At 35.7% G+C, this 18,858-nt stretch overlaps 1 protein-coding gene across 3 annotated transcripts in view; it reads left to right on the top strand.

Annotated features, from left to right (window-relative positions):
• LMBR1 (limb development membrane protein 1) overlaps window positions 1-18,858 on the top strand; it is a 78,145-nt gene that overhangs the window by 47,378 nt on the left and 11,909 nt on the right. For 2 of the 3 annotated variants that reach the window (XM_075045394.1, XM_075045413.1), the window contains 10 exons: window positions 394-520; window positions 956-1,024; window positions 3,462-3,526; window positions 4,666-4,738; window positions 10,766-10,846; window positions 11,873-11,949; window positions 12,190-12,267; window positions 13,169-13,242; window positions 13,476-13,566; window positions 15,075-15,141. In XM_075045394.1, the coding sequence (XP_074901495.1) occupies window positions 394-520; window positions 956-1,024; window positions 3,462-3,526; window positions 4,666-4,738; window positions 10,766-10,846; window positions 11,873-11,949; window positions 12,190-12,267; window positions 13,169-13,242; window positions 13,476-13,566; window positions 15,075-15,141 (802 nt within the window). The remainder of the gene's footprint in view (window positions 1-393; window positions 521-955; window positions 1,025-3,461; window positions 3,527-4,665; window positions 4,739-10,765; window positions 10,847-11,872; window positions 11,950-12,189; window positions 12,268-13,168; window positions 13,243-13,475; window positions 13,567-15,074; window positions 15,142-18,858) is intronic. The other variant, XM_075045405.1, reaches the window with a different exon arrangement.

Below are 18,858 nucleotides of genomic sequence, written 5' to 3'. Positions count from 1 at the left end.
TAAAAATTTGCTAATCCACTTTCTTTGCTGAAAGTATTAGAAAAGTAATCCATCTTTTAAAAATGCTCGAGCAAAATCATATGGTATAAAAAATACTTTACAGAATAATGAGATTAATGAGAACTGTAAGGCATATGCAATTTAAAACATTTTTCTACGGTTTTAAGGGGAAAAATGCAATCTGGGCACTATAAAGCCGTAAGTACTTCCTTCTTTTATGCACTGCCTTTTAAATGTGCATTACATGCTATGCTTTTGTCTACCTGATAAAATGTGAGTATATATTTAGGAAGAAGGAACTGCTATTTATTTGTATTTTTCTTATGTTTGAAAATATCTGATTCAAAGTTCTTGGCTGTGTTCTTTCCTCCCTTTCCCCTCTTCTGCCCACAGGGCATCAGAGCACGCATTTTGGAAACCCTTGTCATGCTTATTCTTCTTGCACTGCTTATCCTTGGAATTGTATGGGTGGCTTCAGCACTCATAGACAATGATGCTGCCAGTATGGAGTCTTTATATGGTATGGAATTCAAAAAAACACCACACTAGTTTGATTTTAATTATGGAGATGGATGTTCTCAATTAAATGTATTTCTAGTAAATGCCATGTGAGTATTGCACAGGTTGTGAAGAAGCTGTATTAATTTAGTCAATACCATTTTTTTTCTGTTAAATCTGTTTTTAGCATGCTGAGAAGTTCCATGCTCATGTGGACATGATGTATGCTAAAAACAAGTGACTTAAGTGGAATGGAAGTAAAAGCTGAAGATATTTTTCAAGCTAAAGTACTTGGGAATTTAGTTGCCTGCAGGATTATTAACTGAGTAATTCTTAACTTATTCTTGAAAATACAATTGTTCAATCCTGAATGCTTAAGAAGTTAATTCAGTTGTGTTTGTGACATAAGTAGTGGATTTGTAATAAGCTAAGGCTGTGTTCCATATTTTCTTTACAGACCTCTGGGAATTCTACCTCCCGTATTTATATTCCTGTATATCACTGATGGGATGCTTGTTACTTCTGTGTAAGTATTTTCCTGATTATTCTAAAAGATTAATGACTTTTTTTTTTTAAAGATTAAAGGAAACTTTTTCATTGTGAAAATGAAGATTGTGAAATTTAAGAGTGTGAATTCTTTTTTTTTTTTCATTATTAAGTTTAAATTTACACGTAAATTTGTTAGGTTTGGGTTCTGAAGTTTGAACAAATGCTACGTTGCATTTTCAGGTTTTGAGGAACTTCACACCTCACCCCAAATCATTTAAACTTTTAACTTTTTAAAGCAGGTATTTGAAAAATAGGGACTCCATTCTGCAGAGAAAAGCACAGCTTTTAAATGAAATGTCTGCAGGAGGTCAGTAGTATGAAGAGAAAGTTATGTTGGAACACTTAGTTTGTCCTATATTCAGTAAGCTATCCTTCTTCCTTTTTTAATTGAAAATGTTTCTGTATAGACAGAAGTTGGAACACAGAGCAATTTGCCTTCATAATCACAAAACTGGTATCTGGCCAGTCTGGAGGTCTGTTATATGATTGCATATAAAACAAATGCAGTAAAAAACTCCAATCTTATACCAACTGGTCCTAGTCAGAGTTCAGTCATCCATGTTAAGGGGAATAAGAAAGATGATGGAAGGCTCCAAATCCCACTTACAATTTCAGCGCCGCCCCCCCTGAATAATTTCTAGAAAATTGCTGAGAGGGAGACAGAACATCTCTCTTTCTAGATGATCATGGTTTCACCTCTTCTCCAGGCTTTATACGTTTATAGCTAACACTTACAGGGCTGTTACTGTGGAGAAAGGGTGGGGAAGGATAGTTTGAAATATTCTTAAAACTAAGCAAATCTACCTATGAAAGGTATTTCTCACTGAGACCTTGGTGAGTCTCCTTAGGTTCTCTGTATGTGGAGATTCTTAAGTTCACTTTAATGGAGGGAGGGGGGCAAGTGAAAAAAAAAAGTGGTTCTGAATGTCTCATGTAGGCTGTTCAAGAGTCTGATTCACAACAGTTGCTGAATGTTTTAATGGGGAAGTTGGCTTACAAAATTCCTGCATCTGTCTTGCACTTTGTTTCAGCAGAGCTGAAAAAACAGTGTGTGTTCTGGGTAAACTAGTTCGCCAAAATAATTGGAATTAAATGCCAGTTTTTGGAAGTTATTTGTAACTTACACAAAAAATCACTGAAGTGAGTTAAGGCCCTCCAAGCTGTTATATCTGCGTAGCTGAAAGGGCAGCATACAGCAATGGGAAAGTGGTAGATGCTGGGGTAGAGCTTCATTAGAGCTTCAGCTGGTGTAATTGCTGAGGCAATGTATAAGGCTCACTGTGGTGGCGATTTGGAGCATTGCTTCCTTTCCCTGTTCTCCTTTTCCTGCAGGCTTCCTCTGTAGTAAAGGAAGACTAACTTAAGTTAGCTTTTTTGAATACTCTTGTATTTTTCCTGTAATGCATAGTAGTCATAGTGAAACACTAGTTAATAAAAATAAATGTAATCCTTACTATAAAATCTTGTGTGCTTCTCCTTTTTTTGGCAACACTTTTTTATTGTAATGGAAACTATAAATATATATCCTCATACATGCTGTTACAAATCCCTTCCATTTCCTACGCAATTCAGTACTTGAAGGCTGTTCTCCCTAAACTGTTGATTTTTACTAATAATTTTCTATTATCATGGTTTGAGCCTTTCTCCCAACAAGCGTATATGTACCATACCTGGAAACCATAACAGGCTATGATCAAAAAGGGCCAATTATTATTTCATAGAAAAGTAGCTTAAAATCTGGTAGCTGAGCCTACTATCAACTGAAGTTGCAGCATAACTTTCAGAGCAAAGCATTTGATTTCTTGACCTTACAGCTACACCTGTGCTAATAGATAAAATGTGCCTGAGATGTTCTCCAGTGCTATGGTGAACTAGTGTCGTTCGATCCATGATATTGCAGTTTGCAGAAGGTAGCTGTGTACGTATTGCCCCATGATAATGGTTCCTGGACTGTATAACTCCAGAACTGCACCTGAGGATTGTTTGGGAAAGTGCTAACTGGCCCAGGGCAAATCATGCCAGGGATAGTTCTAGCAATTTACTGGTGTAGGCAATGAAGTCTTAATGCTCAGGAATGTATCCTGGCACTGCTGAATTTGCTAGTGTAGACATAGCCTCTGGTGCCACATGCTTTGAATAAATAATTACTTGAGCAAGTTTAAGGTATCTGATTATATGGTGTTACTTGTTGACAAAAAATTCACAGTTGTGCTCTTGGAGGGGGGAGGTGCTTGTCATCTTCAAAATTCATATGATAGCAATGTGTTTTAAAATTCATATCGGAGTGTGAAGCTCTTTGCAGTTCTCTTCAAAACCATGCTTGGTTATATGTGGAATAGCACATTGCACATCCAAATAAAAATTGGTCTTTGACTTACAAATCACTGTTTTGCATAATCTTTCTTCCTCTGCAGTATGCACACCAGTGGGACTTTCACGGATGTTTACAGTAATGGGTCAGCTGCTCGTGAAGCCAACAGTAAGTGTTACACAAATCTGTCCTCATGTGCTGTCTATTATAAGGTAGAATCACATTAGGGTACTTTCTTTTAGAATGCTTGCACTTCTACATAATTCTCTCTTCAGTTCATGAGAGTTTCTATAGTCAATATTTGTGTACTTGTTTAAACTTTTTCATATAGCACAAAAGCCTGTTTTTTTTCCACAGAAAAAGAATTTTTTTTAACTGTGTAGACTTCCTCTGATTTTCCAATTTATATAACAGCTACTAGCATTAATATTTATTACCAGTATTGCCTACTATGTCTGTTTTGCAAATGCCTGAAAGGTGTGGGCCTGTTCTGAGTTCAGGAGCAAAGGATACAAGACCAAATTAAGGCTGGTTAACAAGAAGGGTACCTGGGGTTATACTTAGATGGGTGAAATAAATGTAGGTAGTTGGCATCTCTAAGAACTTCTTATACATAAATACTGTTCTTGTACTTAGTGCTGCGAGGGAAGGGAGAAGTTTGTTCCATGTACAAGTGCTCTAGTGACTTTGCTGTCATGTCTCCTAGTTTGTATTTACTAAAATTTGGGTGTACTTAGGTCTTGCGTTCCTTTTCATTAGTCAGTTCAACCTTGAAAATACAAAGAAAATATATACTGTTTTGCTATCTGTAAGCTTTAAACTCAAGGCACCTGATGGTAAGGTAGGCAGGCTTCATTTATGTGGTTTTAGCTTCCAACAGCAATGTATATTTGCTTGAAATACTTATGTGAAAAGTCACTTTTTAATATACTTTTGCAAAATTGGCAGTTACTTTTGTTTAAATCAAGTAGAGTGTGAAGGTTGATAGGCTGATATGATTTGAATGTAGGTCAGATGTACTGTCCCTTCCCCTGTTCCCTAAGTCTCTTTAGATTGAAACTGAACATAAGAGCTTTAACCTGAAATGAAAACTTAACAGAAAGTTTGCTTACAGTAAAGAAATAAATCTGTAACAGATTAGAATAATCTTCTGTGGAGTTATTATTTGTATCAGTATTGTAAAGTAGTAGACTATATATTTAAAATATAGGTTACTAGAGCAAAATGAACCTGACTAGATTAGTGCAGTCAGAAAAACAAGTGACTCTGATACTCAGTCAGTTCATGTTTCTGTTTTCCAAATACAGATCCTTGAAGACCTAGATGAGCAGATGTATATCATCACTTTAGAGGAAGAAGCAATTCAGAGGAGGCTTAATGGTATGCTTGTTCTGGTACTGCTTCAAATTCAGTATTTAGAGTAGAGTGGTTCTGGTCAGGAGTATTGATCTCACTGTTGCATAGCTGCTTCTCTCAAAATAGAAAATTTCAGCATCTTAGTATGTAACAAGCACTATAGGCTTACATTTCATTGCTCACTGTGTTGTTCAAGATTGGCTCGTGTGTGTGTGTGTGGTTTGCTTTGTTTTTAACATGTTGTTCAGCTCTAATATGTGATTATTCTGAGACTGAGAGCTCAAATTGAGTAGTTGGCCAGACCCACCACCCTTACTGCAAAATAGTTTGGATTGGTAAATGACTATTTTAGCCTTGTCTGAAGAACAATGAATTTATATTAGCAAGAGGGTCAACTTCCTGCGTTACAAGTTTTGGTTTTTTTGTTTTGAGGATTTTTTCTGTTTCAGTTCATTATTATTTAGAATCTTAGGTAATAATTCATTAAACATCAGAGCAGTCCTTTATATTCTAGGAGCTCTTTGATGAATTTAATAATTTTAATACTTCTATTAATGAATAATTAAAAAGAATAATTATAAAAATGTTTTAGACTTCTTGTATTTAGTATTACAATTTTGCACTTCTTGATAAGGTGTTTCTGTTTTGAAGTATGTCAAAAACAGTATGAAGCTTTGGCTTCTAAGAGAAGGAGTATTGCAACATGGCAGGCACCAATTACAGAAAATGTATTGATTCTATAAACCTGGAAATCATGTTGTACAAATTCTCTTCTGAATTGCTTTTAACTGCATGAATAAGGCATCCATCCACAATTTATACAATTGCTTCAGGTTGGAAAACCAGAGAATATTCATGTCATGACACATCCATTGTTGTGTTGTCTTATGACTTATTGTAGCCTTAATTTTCTTAATTTCCTGCCTTTCTCTCTTATTCTTCAGTCTTCTGTCATATATCTCAATCTTTTCTTCTTTCAAGTCTCAGTAAGTCTCCTTTCGAAGTTGCTTGGTCAGGGAAAGTACCTTTGATAACAGTAGATCATGGTGGTCGTCTTTTTTCCAGTGTTTAACATTTGTGGAGGAGTAGTGACTTATTTGTGCTAAAATCAGCCATTGTTTCAGTATAAAAGTAATGTTCACCTTTGCTGTTTCGGAAGCTTAGGTTTTTATACTGATGTGCATATATATGTACATATTTACATACAGACACGCAAAAAGGTGCATGCAGTGAATGTCTTTGAAGCTGTTATGGGGTAATTATAATTGTTCTGTGTGTTTGATGTTAGCTAGCAACTGTAAAATATTTGTTACTGAATATTTGATGTTGTCATGGTGATTGTGCTTATGTACAAGAAAAGCGATACAGAAAAATGACCCAGTAGTTATTCAGTTATCTATTAGAAGTAGTGCAGAGTGGTTGGTTTCCACTATTCAAGTGGAGAATGAGATTATTTAGGTGAGGATTGTCTGCTGTTTTTCTGCATAGAAGTCTATGCAACATTGTTAATATTGCAATTTAGTAATGTCAGTCCTGAGGTGGACCTAGTTTGTTTGTAGGCATCTACTAATGGGATCTGGATTTGGGACATGTGCAGGTGGCTCCCCTAAGCAGTAGCTGAAAGACTGGATTCTCTTTCAGTGAATCGGTTAGTATTCAATGTAAAGTGGAACTGCAAACCACCCATGTTCCACAGAGCTCTCACCGGCCTACTCGTGAGAGGTGAAAGACGTGGGGCTTAAATGTCCTTTGACAGGAGAGGGAACTGAACTCTCCTGTTTCACATGCTGAGGGAATGGTATTGACACCACCGTCTGAAGGAATGCTTGAAACCCCATAGTTTGGTGTACAGAGGAAAATTAATGGGCTTAAGCTGAAAAGTAAATAAAAATCTAAGCTGAGATATAGCATGTGGGTGGGGGGCAGTGTAGTATATGCACAAGAAGACACTCTGCAAGATTTTTGTGAGTAATTATTGAGGTAATTTTAAGTATGGTTCTCATTTATGTGGCCAGCATGGAAAGCTTCATCTTCTCTGCCAGAAGTCTTTCTAATACATATGAATTATGCCAGAAAAATAGATATCTTTTTTGCCAGAACTATGAAGACTCGTGCTTATTGTGTCTATTGCATGTTTAAAAAATGTGTACAAAAGGAGGTGTGGTGCTAATTACATCAGTAAATGTAGTGCTGTGATGTTAGACGCCATAATCTGTGACTTAACACACAGATTGTGCAAGTGTTTTTGTTGTTGTATTGGAGCAGATATATCAGGCTGCACACTTCCCGTGCCATGGCTGTTGCAGCTCTTCCACAGTTGTGGTAATGGAAATACATACATGTGCTTAAGTAACCCTGCTGGACAGTTTTGCAGTGAAGTGTTCTAAAATATATACTCCATTTATATGTATAACCAAAGAGTTGAATTTTTATTAAAACTGGACAGGACAAGAGCACAGGCCTAAGTGATACTTGATGATTGTCAGTGCTGATTTTTTTTGTTTTTCTTGATAGAATAATTGCTATCACACTCCTAGCACTACTTTGCCCTGTCCTAATTAATGTTTCCTTAGACAATGTCTGGACATAGGAAGGGGGTAACATGAATCACTGTTCCCGTTGAATAGGCTGGGTAAAGACTGTGTTTTCAGAGAAGGAAAAAAAGTTCAGCTGTGCGAGCTGGTGCCATTCTTGATTCATATAGATGTAACTATCTTGGTGGTGATGCAATTGATAGTGTATTCTGTAAAGCTCTTTATATTTGAAAACAAATCTAACTGTGAAACTGCATATCTTCTTTGCGGAAACTAATTTTCTTCCTTCTCAGATGTCTACAGTGTATAACTGAAAATCGGAGGAGGAGGGAGGGGAAAGTTTGATTGTGTTATCTACCCTAGTATTTTTATCTATTGAAGAGATACTGGGCTTTGGGAAAATGTTTGTTTCCAGTGTATTATATTTCAGTACCCACATCACTCCTACAGTCGAAGAATAAAGCTGGGACTTTTTTATATTAAAAGAAAAAAGTTGCCTTCAGCTATTAGTTTTCCTGAATCCAAAGAGACGGGTGGGGTAGGATCAAAAATACTTACTTGATCAAAGTTATTGGCTCTGAAGGTATCCTTACCTATGTAAGAAAGATGAAAGGTGTTGTTTTTATTGCACGCTAGTAACAGTGTAATTTTGAACTAATTGGTGTTGAACTGCCAATCACCTAGGGGGAATGCAAATAGATACTCTTACAATTTCCTTTGAGGTACTGAAATCTTATGTCGGGGCTGGAAGAAAAACAGAATAATACCGTTAAATTGACCTTAAATGAGCTGCTTTGTGGCTTTCTTGGAGAATCCCTTCTAACTTTTCATTGCTAGTCCAAACAAGTCTTGTCTACCAATTTGATTTATTGGCTAGACAGCGCTGACATTGAACTTTGTGCATGTTTGAAATAAAGCTAATGTTATAGAGCTTTTAAGAATTTAGCTGCATCCTTTTCAAATACTCTTTTGACTGATCTGAAACTTTGCCTTCCCCTCTCATAAAATATCCTTTTGTATAGCAACCTGTTGTTTGCTACTATTTTTAAGGAGGAACTACAACAGCACTTAAATATGATTCAGAATTTCTACTGAAGCGTCTCTTAGGGACCTAATGCGATCACGCTGACTTTGTTGGAAAGAGTCCTGTGAATATCAGTATTTTGAGCTCTGGATTTTTATATTGAAGCAGGGAACAACATATATCTTGAATAAAGCTATTCCTCGGAGACCCCTAAATCAATTATGGAGAAGAAGAAAGTGTCAGATGCTAACTTGAGTTTTCTTACTTTTTCAACTGCATCCATTAAAGTTCTTGAGACTTTTTCCACTGAGCTCTATAGCTATCCTTTTTCTTAACTCATAGTGATAAGTCATTCCATAAAACAGATGTTTTAGAGGTTTTTTTTTGAGAGAACGCATCACCACAAAAGCTTATTTTTATAATGATAATGAGGTTTTTATTTAAAAAAAAACCAACCAACTTTTTCTAAACCCCTCCATATTATGATTACTTATTTAAAAAACACTGAGAAATTAAACTGACATTCATACTGCAGGTACTTCAAGTGAGTAGAAGTTGTTACAAAACAGCATTTGTCGGTCTTGCTGGTTAGTCCTGGGATTTGAGCTATGTATATATTTGAAGCCCTGTAAGTATTACCACATATGGATTATGTCACTGATATCAAAGAGAAATGTTTAGGCATAGCCCAGAGGTTATGTGTTATATGCAAAAATGTGTGTGAAAGAAGCATGCGATTAAACATGTAAAAATTAATTTTTGAAACAGTTGGATGCCTCATTGATAATTTGACTGCATTGAAAAAATCAGTATTTATATTCTGAAATAAAAAATAGTAAAAGTTAAAAAAAAAAGCCCAAGAATACTCTTATATATCTTGGTTTTCAGGTAGGACCTCACTGTGCTGGAATGTGGGGGCTGATGGGATGACAAATTCACCTTCTCATCTTGTACTGAGATTTCTGGATGGATGAGCAGACAACAGAAAATAAGGAAATAATGAGACTGGACTATAAAGTAGTGTTAGTGTGCCAGCAACCTAAGTGCTATTTAGTTTTTGTAGGCAAATGATCAAGATATGAGATAAAAGCCTGGACAAGACTATTAATCTCATAGAAATTTATTGGAGAGTGTTTTAAAAAAAGTATCTGGAGCATGGTGCTATTACAGGTTAGCCTGCAATCAAAGGTGAGGCTGAGGGTAAGGAATGACCAACAGGTAAAGGGTGTCAATGTAAATCAAGAAAGCAGATACTGGAGAGGATTTAGGGTTTATTAAGACCTTGAATGGTCACTGCCACAGAGTGTTTTCACAGAGTGAGATTGGCCTGGAATAGACAGGGAAAATATAAGCCCTCTTAACTTATTTTCAAATGCAACCATTCAGAAATAAAAGGGATGAAAGTGGGGCAAAGAGGAGTGGAGAGTGTCTCTAACTTAACCTGGGAAGAATATTTCCAGTTTGTTATTGCAAAGAATAAAAGCTAAAGTAGAAATTATGAGACTGGGACTGAAACAGCAGATCTCTAGTCAGCATTTCAGAGCTGTGTCATTGCTTGAACATGGTGCAGTTGTTTGTAGAGGAACTGGAATCAAGGAGAGAAACCACAGTGTGCTTGCACTGGAAAAGATGGATGACTGGAAGAGAATGGGAGGTTGAAGGGAAAAAGGGTGGAGAGGGAAAATGGGCTGGGTTTCCTAGAGCCCCTGTAGGGATAGGAGGAAGACTTGCTGAGCAACTTTTAGGCAAAATTAGGAAGGGAGAGAGGAATTAATAATACAGTTGTCAGTTTTCAGCTGGTGTAGAGGAGGGAGTTTGAGGAGTTGCACAAATGACATGCATATGCTGTAAACTGTAAAAAGGAAAGTGAAAGAATATGGTCTCATGGGTGGTTGTGAGGAAGATCTGATTGTGGTTGTCAGAGGGAGCTTTGCGGCAAAAGACTGACCAAATCAGGCAAACTGATAAGAGCAGAAGATACGTCAACAAGCAGGTCAGCAGTATGGAAACTGAGTTTGCTGAGTAGGAAGGACTGGGGAAAGGGAGAGAGGGGCAGAAGCTGAAGCTGGAGGCCCAGCCAACAGCTTACTTAGTTTGGAGGCAAAGGTCCACTTTGTCTTCAAGTTGCTAAATAATCATGCCCTTGAAGGGCATCCAGAGATTCTTTACATCTTGATATATGAATCATATAGAGATACAAGAATGAGGCATTTGAGCCATCCTGCATCAGGCTGCTGCACCATAACTGGTTTGTGACAGAAGGTCGCACTGTGAAACCTCTGATGTGTTGAACTCTTCTGGTTAGACAGAATTAGAGGGTTCTTGACTAAGCCTCTGTTTTTTGAAAAGTAGTTGAAGAGTCTCAAAGAAACACCTGCAATTTAAAGCCACAAGTGTTAATGTGATGCTTCCTAAATCTGAATTGTCACAGTGTGTCTTACAGTACTATAGTTAGTCTCATCCAAAAGAAAATACTTTCTTCTGTTTTAAAAGGTATATCTTCCACAGTGGAATACCAGACAGTAGAGTTGGAACGGGAGCTTGAAAAAGTAAAAAGCAAGAAAACGAATCTAGGTAATAAACTTTTTTTCTACCGTTTCATGTGGATTGCAGTTCAATAAATGACCTTAAGATGCTGTGTTTAGCTTGTAGCAGTTGCTTGATTGATTCCAGTTTGTTCTTACCCAAATTTGTGCATTTGCAGTCCTTTCAAATTGTCATAGTTTCTACAAATACATTATATGGAATTACTGCACCCCTCTAACAACCAAATTTAAGTAGGAAGTCTAATTTGGATATTATTTTTAATGTAATTTTAGAGAAATTATAACGCTCTTGACTTCCTTGCATGGAGTTCATAAAATGATATGCTGATGATTATTTGGGATAATCTAAGACAATACTTTCCTCTCTGTTTTTGAATTATTTCTATAGAAGTCAAATTGTGTTTAAGAACAGTAAAATAATTCTTAGCGGGTTTGTGTCTTTTAAAACTGAAAAGTGATACTTCTGGTAATGGCAGCCATGCAACAGGAATCTCCTTACTTATTCAAAGGCTTGCAGGATTTTGCATTTATCGGTGTGTTATGTGCAAAACAAAGACTGTGGTAAGAAAAAGTTGTTGGGTTTTCTTTACAGACGTACTAGTGATGTCCAGTGAGTTAGTCTTGCCTTTCTTGCCTTATGTTATAAGAGGAAAATACTGTTTAAATATTTGAAATTCCTTTCTGTCCCTTTAGTTCATACTAAAATACACATGTAAACGGCATATTTTTAAATTCAGTATATTTTAAACTTTGCAGAACTGCTGTGTGCCAGGGGAAAAAAATGTTATGGTGAAATATGTCTGTAGACAAGAAAGAAAAATCTGCTTCTCTCTGTCTTCCCAGCTTTTCTTTAAAGAGGCTTCATATTTTTGGCATCGCTTTGTACAGCTCTTCAGGGTGGATATTTTTATGAACTGGTTGGTGTTGGTTCAAGATAAGATTACTTTTGTTACCGATAGTTATAACAAGAGCTTATAGATAGCTGAATGATTTTTACTTGTTTTATTCTAAGGTGATCTACGGTATTAAGGTTCTGTTTTTCTGTTCTGAACAGAACGGCGGAAAAAAGCTTCTGCTTGGGAAAGGAATTTAGTCTATCCAGCTGTTATGATATTACTGTTAATTGAGACGGTAAGAATTTTTGCTCATTCCCCCCACCCCACCCCATCCCCAACAAGAAGTATGAAGAATCTTCGGTCATTTGGGGGAATAGTTTTAAAATTTTTGAGTGATGTGTGTTTAAGCAACAAACTTGATATTCTTTTCTTGACCATTTTAAAAGAACATTATGAAATCTGGTGAGGATGAAGGTATACATTTTAAAAATGTGTAATACTTCTAAATAACAAGACTGTTTCTACTTCTTTATAGTCCATCTCAGTCCTCTTAGTTGCTCTCAACATTCTTTACCTGTTGGTTGATGAGACTGCAATGCCAAAGGGATCAGGGGTAAAGTAAACTTCTCTTACATTTTTTATAACTTTAGTAAAGCTTTGGAGCCCTCACAAAAGTGCAAGTGAGAATTTCTGCTTTAATAACATTGAAGCTAATGAGCCTCAACCTTGACTTTGCTTCTAGGTTTTGGTCCTGTGCACACATAAACATTTATTACATGTCATGTTTTATAGTGAGTTCTTAGTAAAACTAGTCCAGAATCTTTATGAAGATACAGTGATTCACTGAAGTCGGTCAGTAATCTGGAGTTTGCATTTTGCTCATGTCTCCTACTTTTATACAGACTAGGAATGTTCAATTTAAGAAACTATGTTAAAAACCAATATGAAAAGCCTGTCTTGGTTTGTATTCCTCTTAGAAAACATGACATTTTTTCCTCCTTTATTATAAAAATACTTCAAGGAGGTAAAGAACAGCACATTGAGTAGTAGTATCTTTAATCATGAGGGTTTTTTTATTAACTTGGGAATGCTTTCCCCTGTGTAGAGCTGTATATGAGCTTGCAGAGCGATATAAGGTGTTTAGTGGTGATGGCTGCTCTGTGGTATTACGAACAACTAGAAGTGTCTTCTTTTGAGACCTCTTATTTTAATTTCTAAAGTAATGGAGTATGGATAAAAATGCAGAATGGTGGGTAGATGTAGCATGCATAAAATGTGAATTATTACACCTTCTGTCTTAGAAATACATTTCACTCTAGTTTGAAAGCTAGCTGATGCAGTTACATAGGATGGGACACTTGCAGGTTAGAACATCGGAATGCCCCTTAAATACTGAATTGAGAAAAGGCTGTATTTCATGTAAGATGTTAGGTTTTTTGGTCCTGGTAGAAGTTAACTTTATGAACAGTTGTGTGTATCTTATTAAATTATGCAAAGTATTTTTCTCCTTGTAGGGGCCTGGAATAGGAAATGCCTCCCTGTCCACCTTTGGTTTTGTGGGAGCAGCACTTGAGATCATTTTGATTTTGTATCCTTTCTTTAAGAATTCTGTCTGTTAACAAGTATTCTGTCTAGTTTTCTGGGACACTGGTAATTTACTAAGACACTTGCCTGGAAAGAAGAAAGAGATAGGTCAGTCCTTCTCAAGCACTCGAAGTGTTTTTGTTTTTTTTCTTTGGTTCTTAAGACTTTTAGGAGACTGCTGAGAACTTGAGTGAAACTTGCATTCCTTGGAGGTTCCTTTTTCCTTGATTCTCACAGCTATCTTATGGTATCCTCTGTTGTCGGCTTCTACAGTCTTCGTTTTTTTGAAAATTTCACTCCCAGGAAGGATGACACAACTATGACAAAGGTAAGGTAAAGTCTGTCATGGTGATGGTCCCCTCCTCTTTTTCTTGCCACCCAAGACAAACTGACTCTTTTAGTTAGTAATTGCCCTGAATGGCTCATTTGCAGTGATCAGTATTTGTTTGTAAGCTGCGTAAACACAAACTGGAAGATTTTCAAAATGCTGAATGAGTGGGAAAAAGGATGTGCTCTGTTTAGTTTGGATGGCATCCATTCACTTGTAAAAAGCTGGGAATAGCAGAGCTTGTTAACTAGCTATAGAAAAGCTAGTGAAAGAACTTTTTTCAAAGGAAACGTATTGCTAATGAGTAACTTTGATTGTGCTAACTGTACTTCAGGGAGCTTGTTTGAAATCTGAAGAACTTGGTTGCTAGAAGTAATAGACAAAGTAATTCAAATTTGAATAATTAAACTAAGACTGAGGAGGTCTATTCAGCAATATTTTGCAGTCTGAGGCTAATTTGACTTTCTACAATTTAGCACTGGCTTCAGAATAACAAATGCTGTTACCTAATGCGGAGGAACATGCTTAGGTTTTTTGGCAAAATATTCCCACAGCTGACAAGGGGAGGTGATCAGTAACCAAGGAACAGATGTTGAATTTAATTATTTTTTTCAATGTGCTTCATTGTTTGCTGTTTGTTTGGTTGGGGTTTTTGGTTTTTTTTGTTTGTTTGTTTGTTTTTTTTAAGTAATAGATAAAGACATTTTTACCATAAATTGTTGGAAGTGAGAAAGTAGGTAATAACACAGAATGTTTATAGTAGATAGGTAGTAGGGAGTTGGAATGTTCTTTATGTTTTCTATTGATTATTTACAGTACACCAGGAATAGTGTAGAAATAAATAGTGAATGCACAAATGTCTACCTACTTTCAAGAAGTTTTCTGGTGTTTTCTTTTGGATTCTGATAGAATTAGAGCTGAAGAAAGTGATTCCTTGTGAGAGAAAGTTTCAATTACTCTTTATAAAGGCTTCACAAAAACTAGAGTAAAATCTAACAGCTGTGAATTTTTTCGTACTATTTAAAGTAGTCAACAGGCATTCAATTGAAAGGAAGCTCTTTGTTGTAATTTTTTAAATAATGCTAATCCTGCAAGCAGTTACATACAAAGCCTAAGCTGATATATCAGTCATCTATTCTAAGCCCATGGAATGGTTCTTTTTATAAAAAGTTTGCAGGAATTAAGTAAACAGTTGACGCTTTGCAACATGGTAGTTTTGAATTATTTTGAATCTAAGCGTACGTAACACTGATTAAAAGCAAATGATTACTTTTTTTTTTTTAACTTGTCTCTTGGATCATCATCATCTTGTGTAACACCATATGGAGGAGTGTGACAGAAGTAAGCAAGACTAACAATATGATATTGTAAATTGCTTTAGGTTCAGTTTGAAGAATGTAACTTTCAGGAATTCTTTTTCATCTTGACCACTGTTTGTATTTATTTATTTGTTTATTTGTTTAGCAATCCCATTTATAATTTAAATGCTGTTTGTCATTTTCAAACAGATCATTGGAAACTGTGTCTCAATCTTGGTGCTGAGCTCTGCTTTGCCAGTGATGTCAAGGACACTGGGTAAGTGAAATAGAAGTATAAAACATTGTAATACAGGATGTTTAATTGAGTTTAAAAAAAAATCACAAAAAAAGAACAGCCTGTAGCTGTACCTTTCATAGTATGTATTTAGTTTGCCACCACTTTCGATAGAAAGAGCATGTATGTGTGGCCTTCTTTTCTACATCAACATGAGCTGTTGAACATACATTCTACATACAGGAACTGCTGAACATACGTTCTAAAAAAAAGATGCTAAGCATTTTCTAGAGAATATATTCTTTTAAAAAGGTAGGTCAAATTTTAAACTTCTTAAAACAGGAGATAGTGAGAAGAATAGATACAGAGACTACTTGTTCAGGGCAATATAAGATAGTTTCATGTTCACTGTGAAATTACAGTGCTCAGTTTTTGTGAAAAAATACATTTGGGGATTTCAGGTGTAACCTTCTAGATAACATTGAGTACAAATGTCATTTAAAAACAGTTAATGACTCTTCATTTGTTAAGTTTTTTATCAGCAGTGATACTAGATTACTTTCATTTTCCCCTAAAATAATCTGCTTGCATTCTTTGTTACTTCAGTTTTCAAATATAAAAATTTGGAGTCTAGCATGGTAGAACTGAAGAAGAACTGATTTTATTGTTAAGAAACGGCAGTAGCATTTAAAGTGGAAAAACTATTTTAACCAGTTCGAAAGACAAGGTGTTTTGTATCTTCATTTTGTTTAATTACATAATCTTCAACTTCAATTCTTGAAGTTAGATTGCAAGGCTATTATATGTTTAAGTAGCGCAGAATACTTGCAGCTAATGTGAATTTCATTGGGAACATTAAACGGAAGAAAACAAAAAAAATCTTCACCTCGGGCTGTACGAGTCTTAAGTACAAGTTCAGGAGTTTAAGCTCAGGCCCACAGACCAGTAATGTGTACCCAATAGTTCTGTAGCTGTTTTTCTTTCCAACCAGAATACTGTTGAATCAAGAGTAGTTAATATTTTCTGCTAAACTATACTGTATATTTTTATGCTGTATATATCTACAGATGATGAGTTTTTTTAGATTTACTAGATGATTTGTGTAACAAAAAAACCCAACCTGTAATGTATTTTGGAGGGTTGAATCTTAAAATACATGTTCTAGAGCTCATGTTTTAAAAATCTGTAGTAAAACTTCACAAAAGTGCAAAAGAATAATTCAAGTATCTAAAGTATAAAATTTTTAAAATATAAAAGTTTTAAAATATAGCCAGTATGATAATGATCTAAGTAAAACAGTTCCAGTACTTAGAGCAAGATGTTTTGTTGAAAAATCAGTGTTTTAGAATAGAATTTTAACATTAGTATTGTATCCACTAAGTTACTGCATTCATCACTTGTTTAAAAAATAATAAAAAATCATTGTTAATGATCTATGAGATTAACAGCTGATAATAAATGGATTCTGTGGAAGTAAGTATACATGCTGGGTGCATTGTTGTCTCATAGGAAACAGATTAATGGTAAAACTCACTTGGAAAAAAAAAAAGGACTAACAAATGAAATTCCTGAATAGTTTGCCATAGAGATAAATAAAAGAAGAAAAAAGATGGAACAATTAACACACAGCTAACAAATGCACAGTCACAGCTGTCCAAACAGGATTAATAGAGTGTATTAGAGTACAGTGAGTCATGTGGTGCTTTGCAGAAATATCAACATGTGTTGCACTACATGCTACTGCCCTGTGGCACTGAATAGATAAAAAGAAATAAATATGTTAAGCAGATTCATAGTCTTTTTCACTTTATTAAAAAAGCGAGTTTCTAGACTATACAGAAAAGACTAGACTTTATCATTATGGGAAAGGTAAAAAAAGCAAAAGTTATCTAATACGTGTACTGATCTTTTGAAATTTTAAAGATGGAAATAAGAGAATTTTTTACATGTTTCATAGCATTCTCATTAGATATGTAGGTGGTGGATGTCTCTAATCTGTCATTCTTTTAGAACTCCAGGAAAGTTTTTACGAAAATAAGTTATTTTACTAAAATAAGTTAACTCATTTTTTCCAGAACTTTTCAGCCTTTTAGTAGTCCTTCTTCAAAAATGTTTCCCACCAGCACCATATTGCTAACCAGTGAGAAACAAATTGGGAACAGGGCAGTTAATAGTCAAGAATACAGAAACTAAGAATTGCAAACAAAATTGAATTTTCTAATATACAAAAGTTTTTCTAGAACTCTCCTCTTGAGCATTATGGTTTAAGTAAATAATGTTTTGAAACTCACTGGTATGTACAGTCTAAAACCATAGCATTTTATTTTTTTTTTAACCTGAATAAATCTTTAATAGTTTATTCGGTAAATTGTCACCAACTCTCTTGGATATATATTTATGTCCCCTAGAGATGTAGCTTTCTGTTCAGTTACTGAGTAGTTTTTCAAATTGCAGTCTTGGGAGGTTTTTTTTCTCTGTGGGCTCAGTAGATACTTCTGTAAGAAGGTAATCAAAAGCTTTTTAACCCCTGCTCCCACAAATTTACGAAATGATACTGTGTCAGATCTTTTCTGATGAGCAGTGACTTTTTTTTTTTAATTTGTAAGAGGAAAATGAATGTAATTTATGGACAATATTTTTCCCACCTGCTCTAACAGAAGTGTCAGGCTTCATTTTTGTTTGTCCTTGTAACGCCTGCTCTATTGCTAGCTGTTCTTCTGAACCTCTTTATGTCAAGGAGTATTATTTCTTTTCCTGAGAACTCTATGCAGTGCTCTACCTGTTTTGTTTCTTTTCCTTTAAAGGTCTGGAAGCCTATGCGTTCAAACCTGACTTTCTCAATTTTCTTGTAGCTCTACGTTCTGGCTAAAACACTCTGCTGCTTTGAAAATGTTAAGGACATTGTTTGCCTTCAAGTGTGAAAGCAACTATGTGTTTATTGTCCTTCATCTGTTTAGCAGTTAATTCAGTCAGCCAGTCTTCTTTTTGTGCTTAGACTTTCTGTGCTTTTTTGATATTTCTCCCTGCTTCTCTTGTTATTTTGGTCAGCTTCGGTGATTTCTTTGCTTTATCCTTTGAAACTTCTCCTTTTAATTTTCTTCATTTTGGCATGTTTTCCTTAGATACCAAATTTGATTCCCGTATTTTTTATTTAAGTGACTGATGCAGACTACAAGAAGTGTGTGTATCTCTTAACATTGTGATAGCTGGCTGTTAAGTCTTGGGTATTAAGGTATGATGAGATTTGGTAAGTGCTAGGTTTACCCCTTAGAGGAAGGTAACCGACCCTTAATTCTGTCTCTCTTCATTTATTATCACTGCTGAAGTCACAGTTCTTAAGACCCCCAAACCCTTTCAAAATAAGACGATAGAGAACTCGCTTCCAGGAACTTCAGAGCCGGGGCTATTTTCTGATTGCCTAGTTTTCTGCTGCCATTTTAGTTCTGGGGCGAGGTAAGCTTCCTTCCTTCACGCTGTTGGTTTCAACTGTGAGACCGCACATCACAGTGACAACATCCGTGCCAAAAGTTTTTTGGGAATATAATGGCTCAGCAATCCTAGACAACTGTTACTTGGGTTTCATCTCAGTATTCCGCCCTTTATTCAGTGCAGTCCTTGATGTAGACCTGGCAATGGAACAATCTATGGTTCTTCCTCTTCTGCCTTCTGGGATGGACCCTATAGCTTGTAGACACTTCCATGTTTTGGAAAAAATTTGCTTACTTAGCTTTAGCGATCGACTAGCCTTTCATCAGCACA

The sequence above is a fragment of the Buteo buteo genome, chromosome 2 (assembly GCF_964188355.1).
Source record: "Buteo buteo chromosome 2, bButBut1.hap1.1, whole genome shotgun sequence".
Classification (NCBI taxonomy): Eukaryota; Metazoa; Chordata; class Aves; order Accipitriformes; family Accipitridae; genus Buteo; species Buteo buteo.
This window is presented reverse-complemented; position numbering and strand designations above follow the sequence as displayed.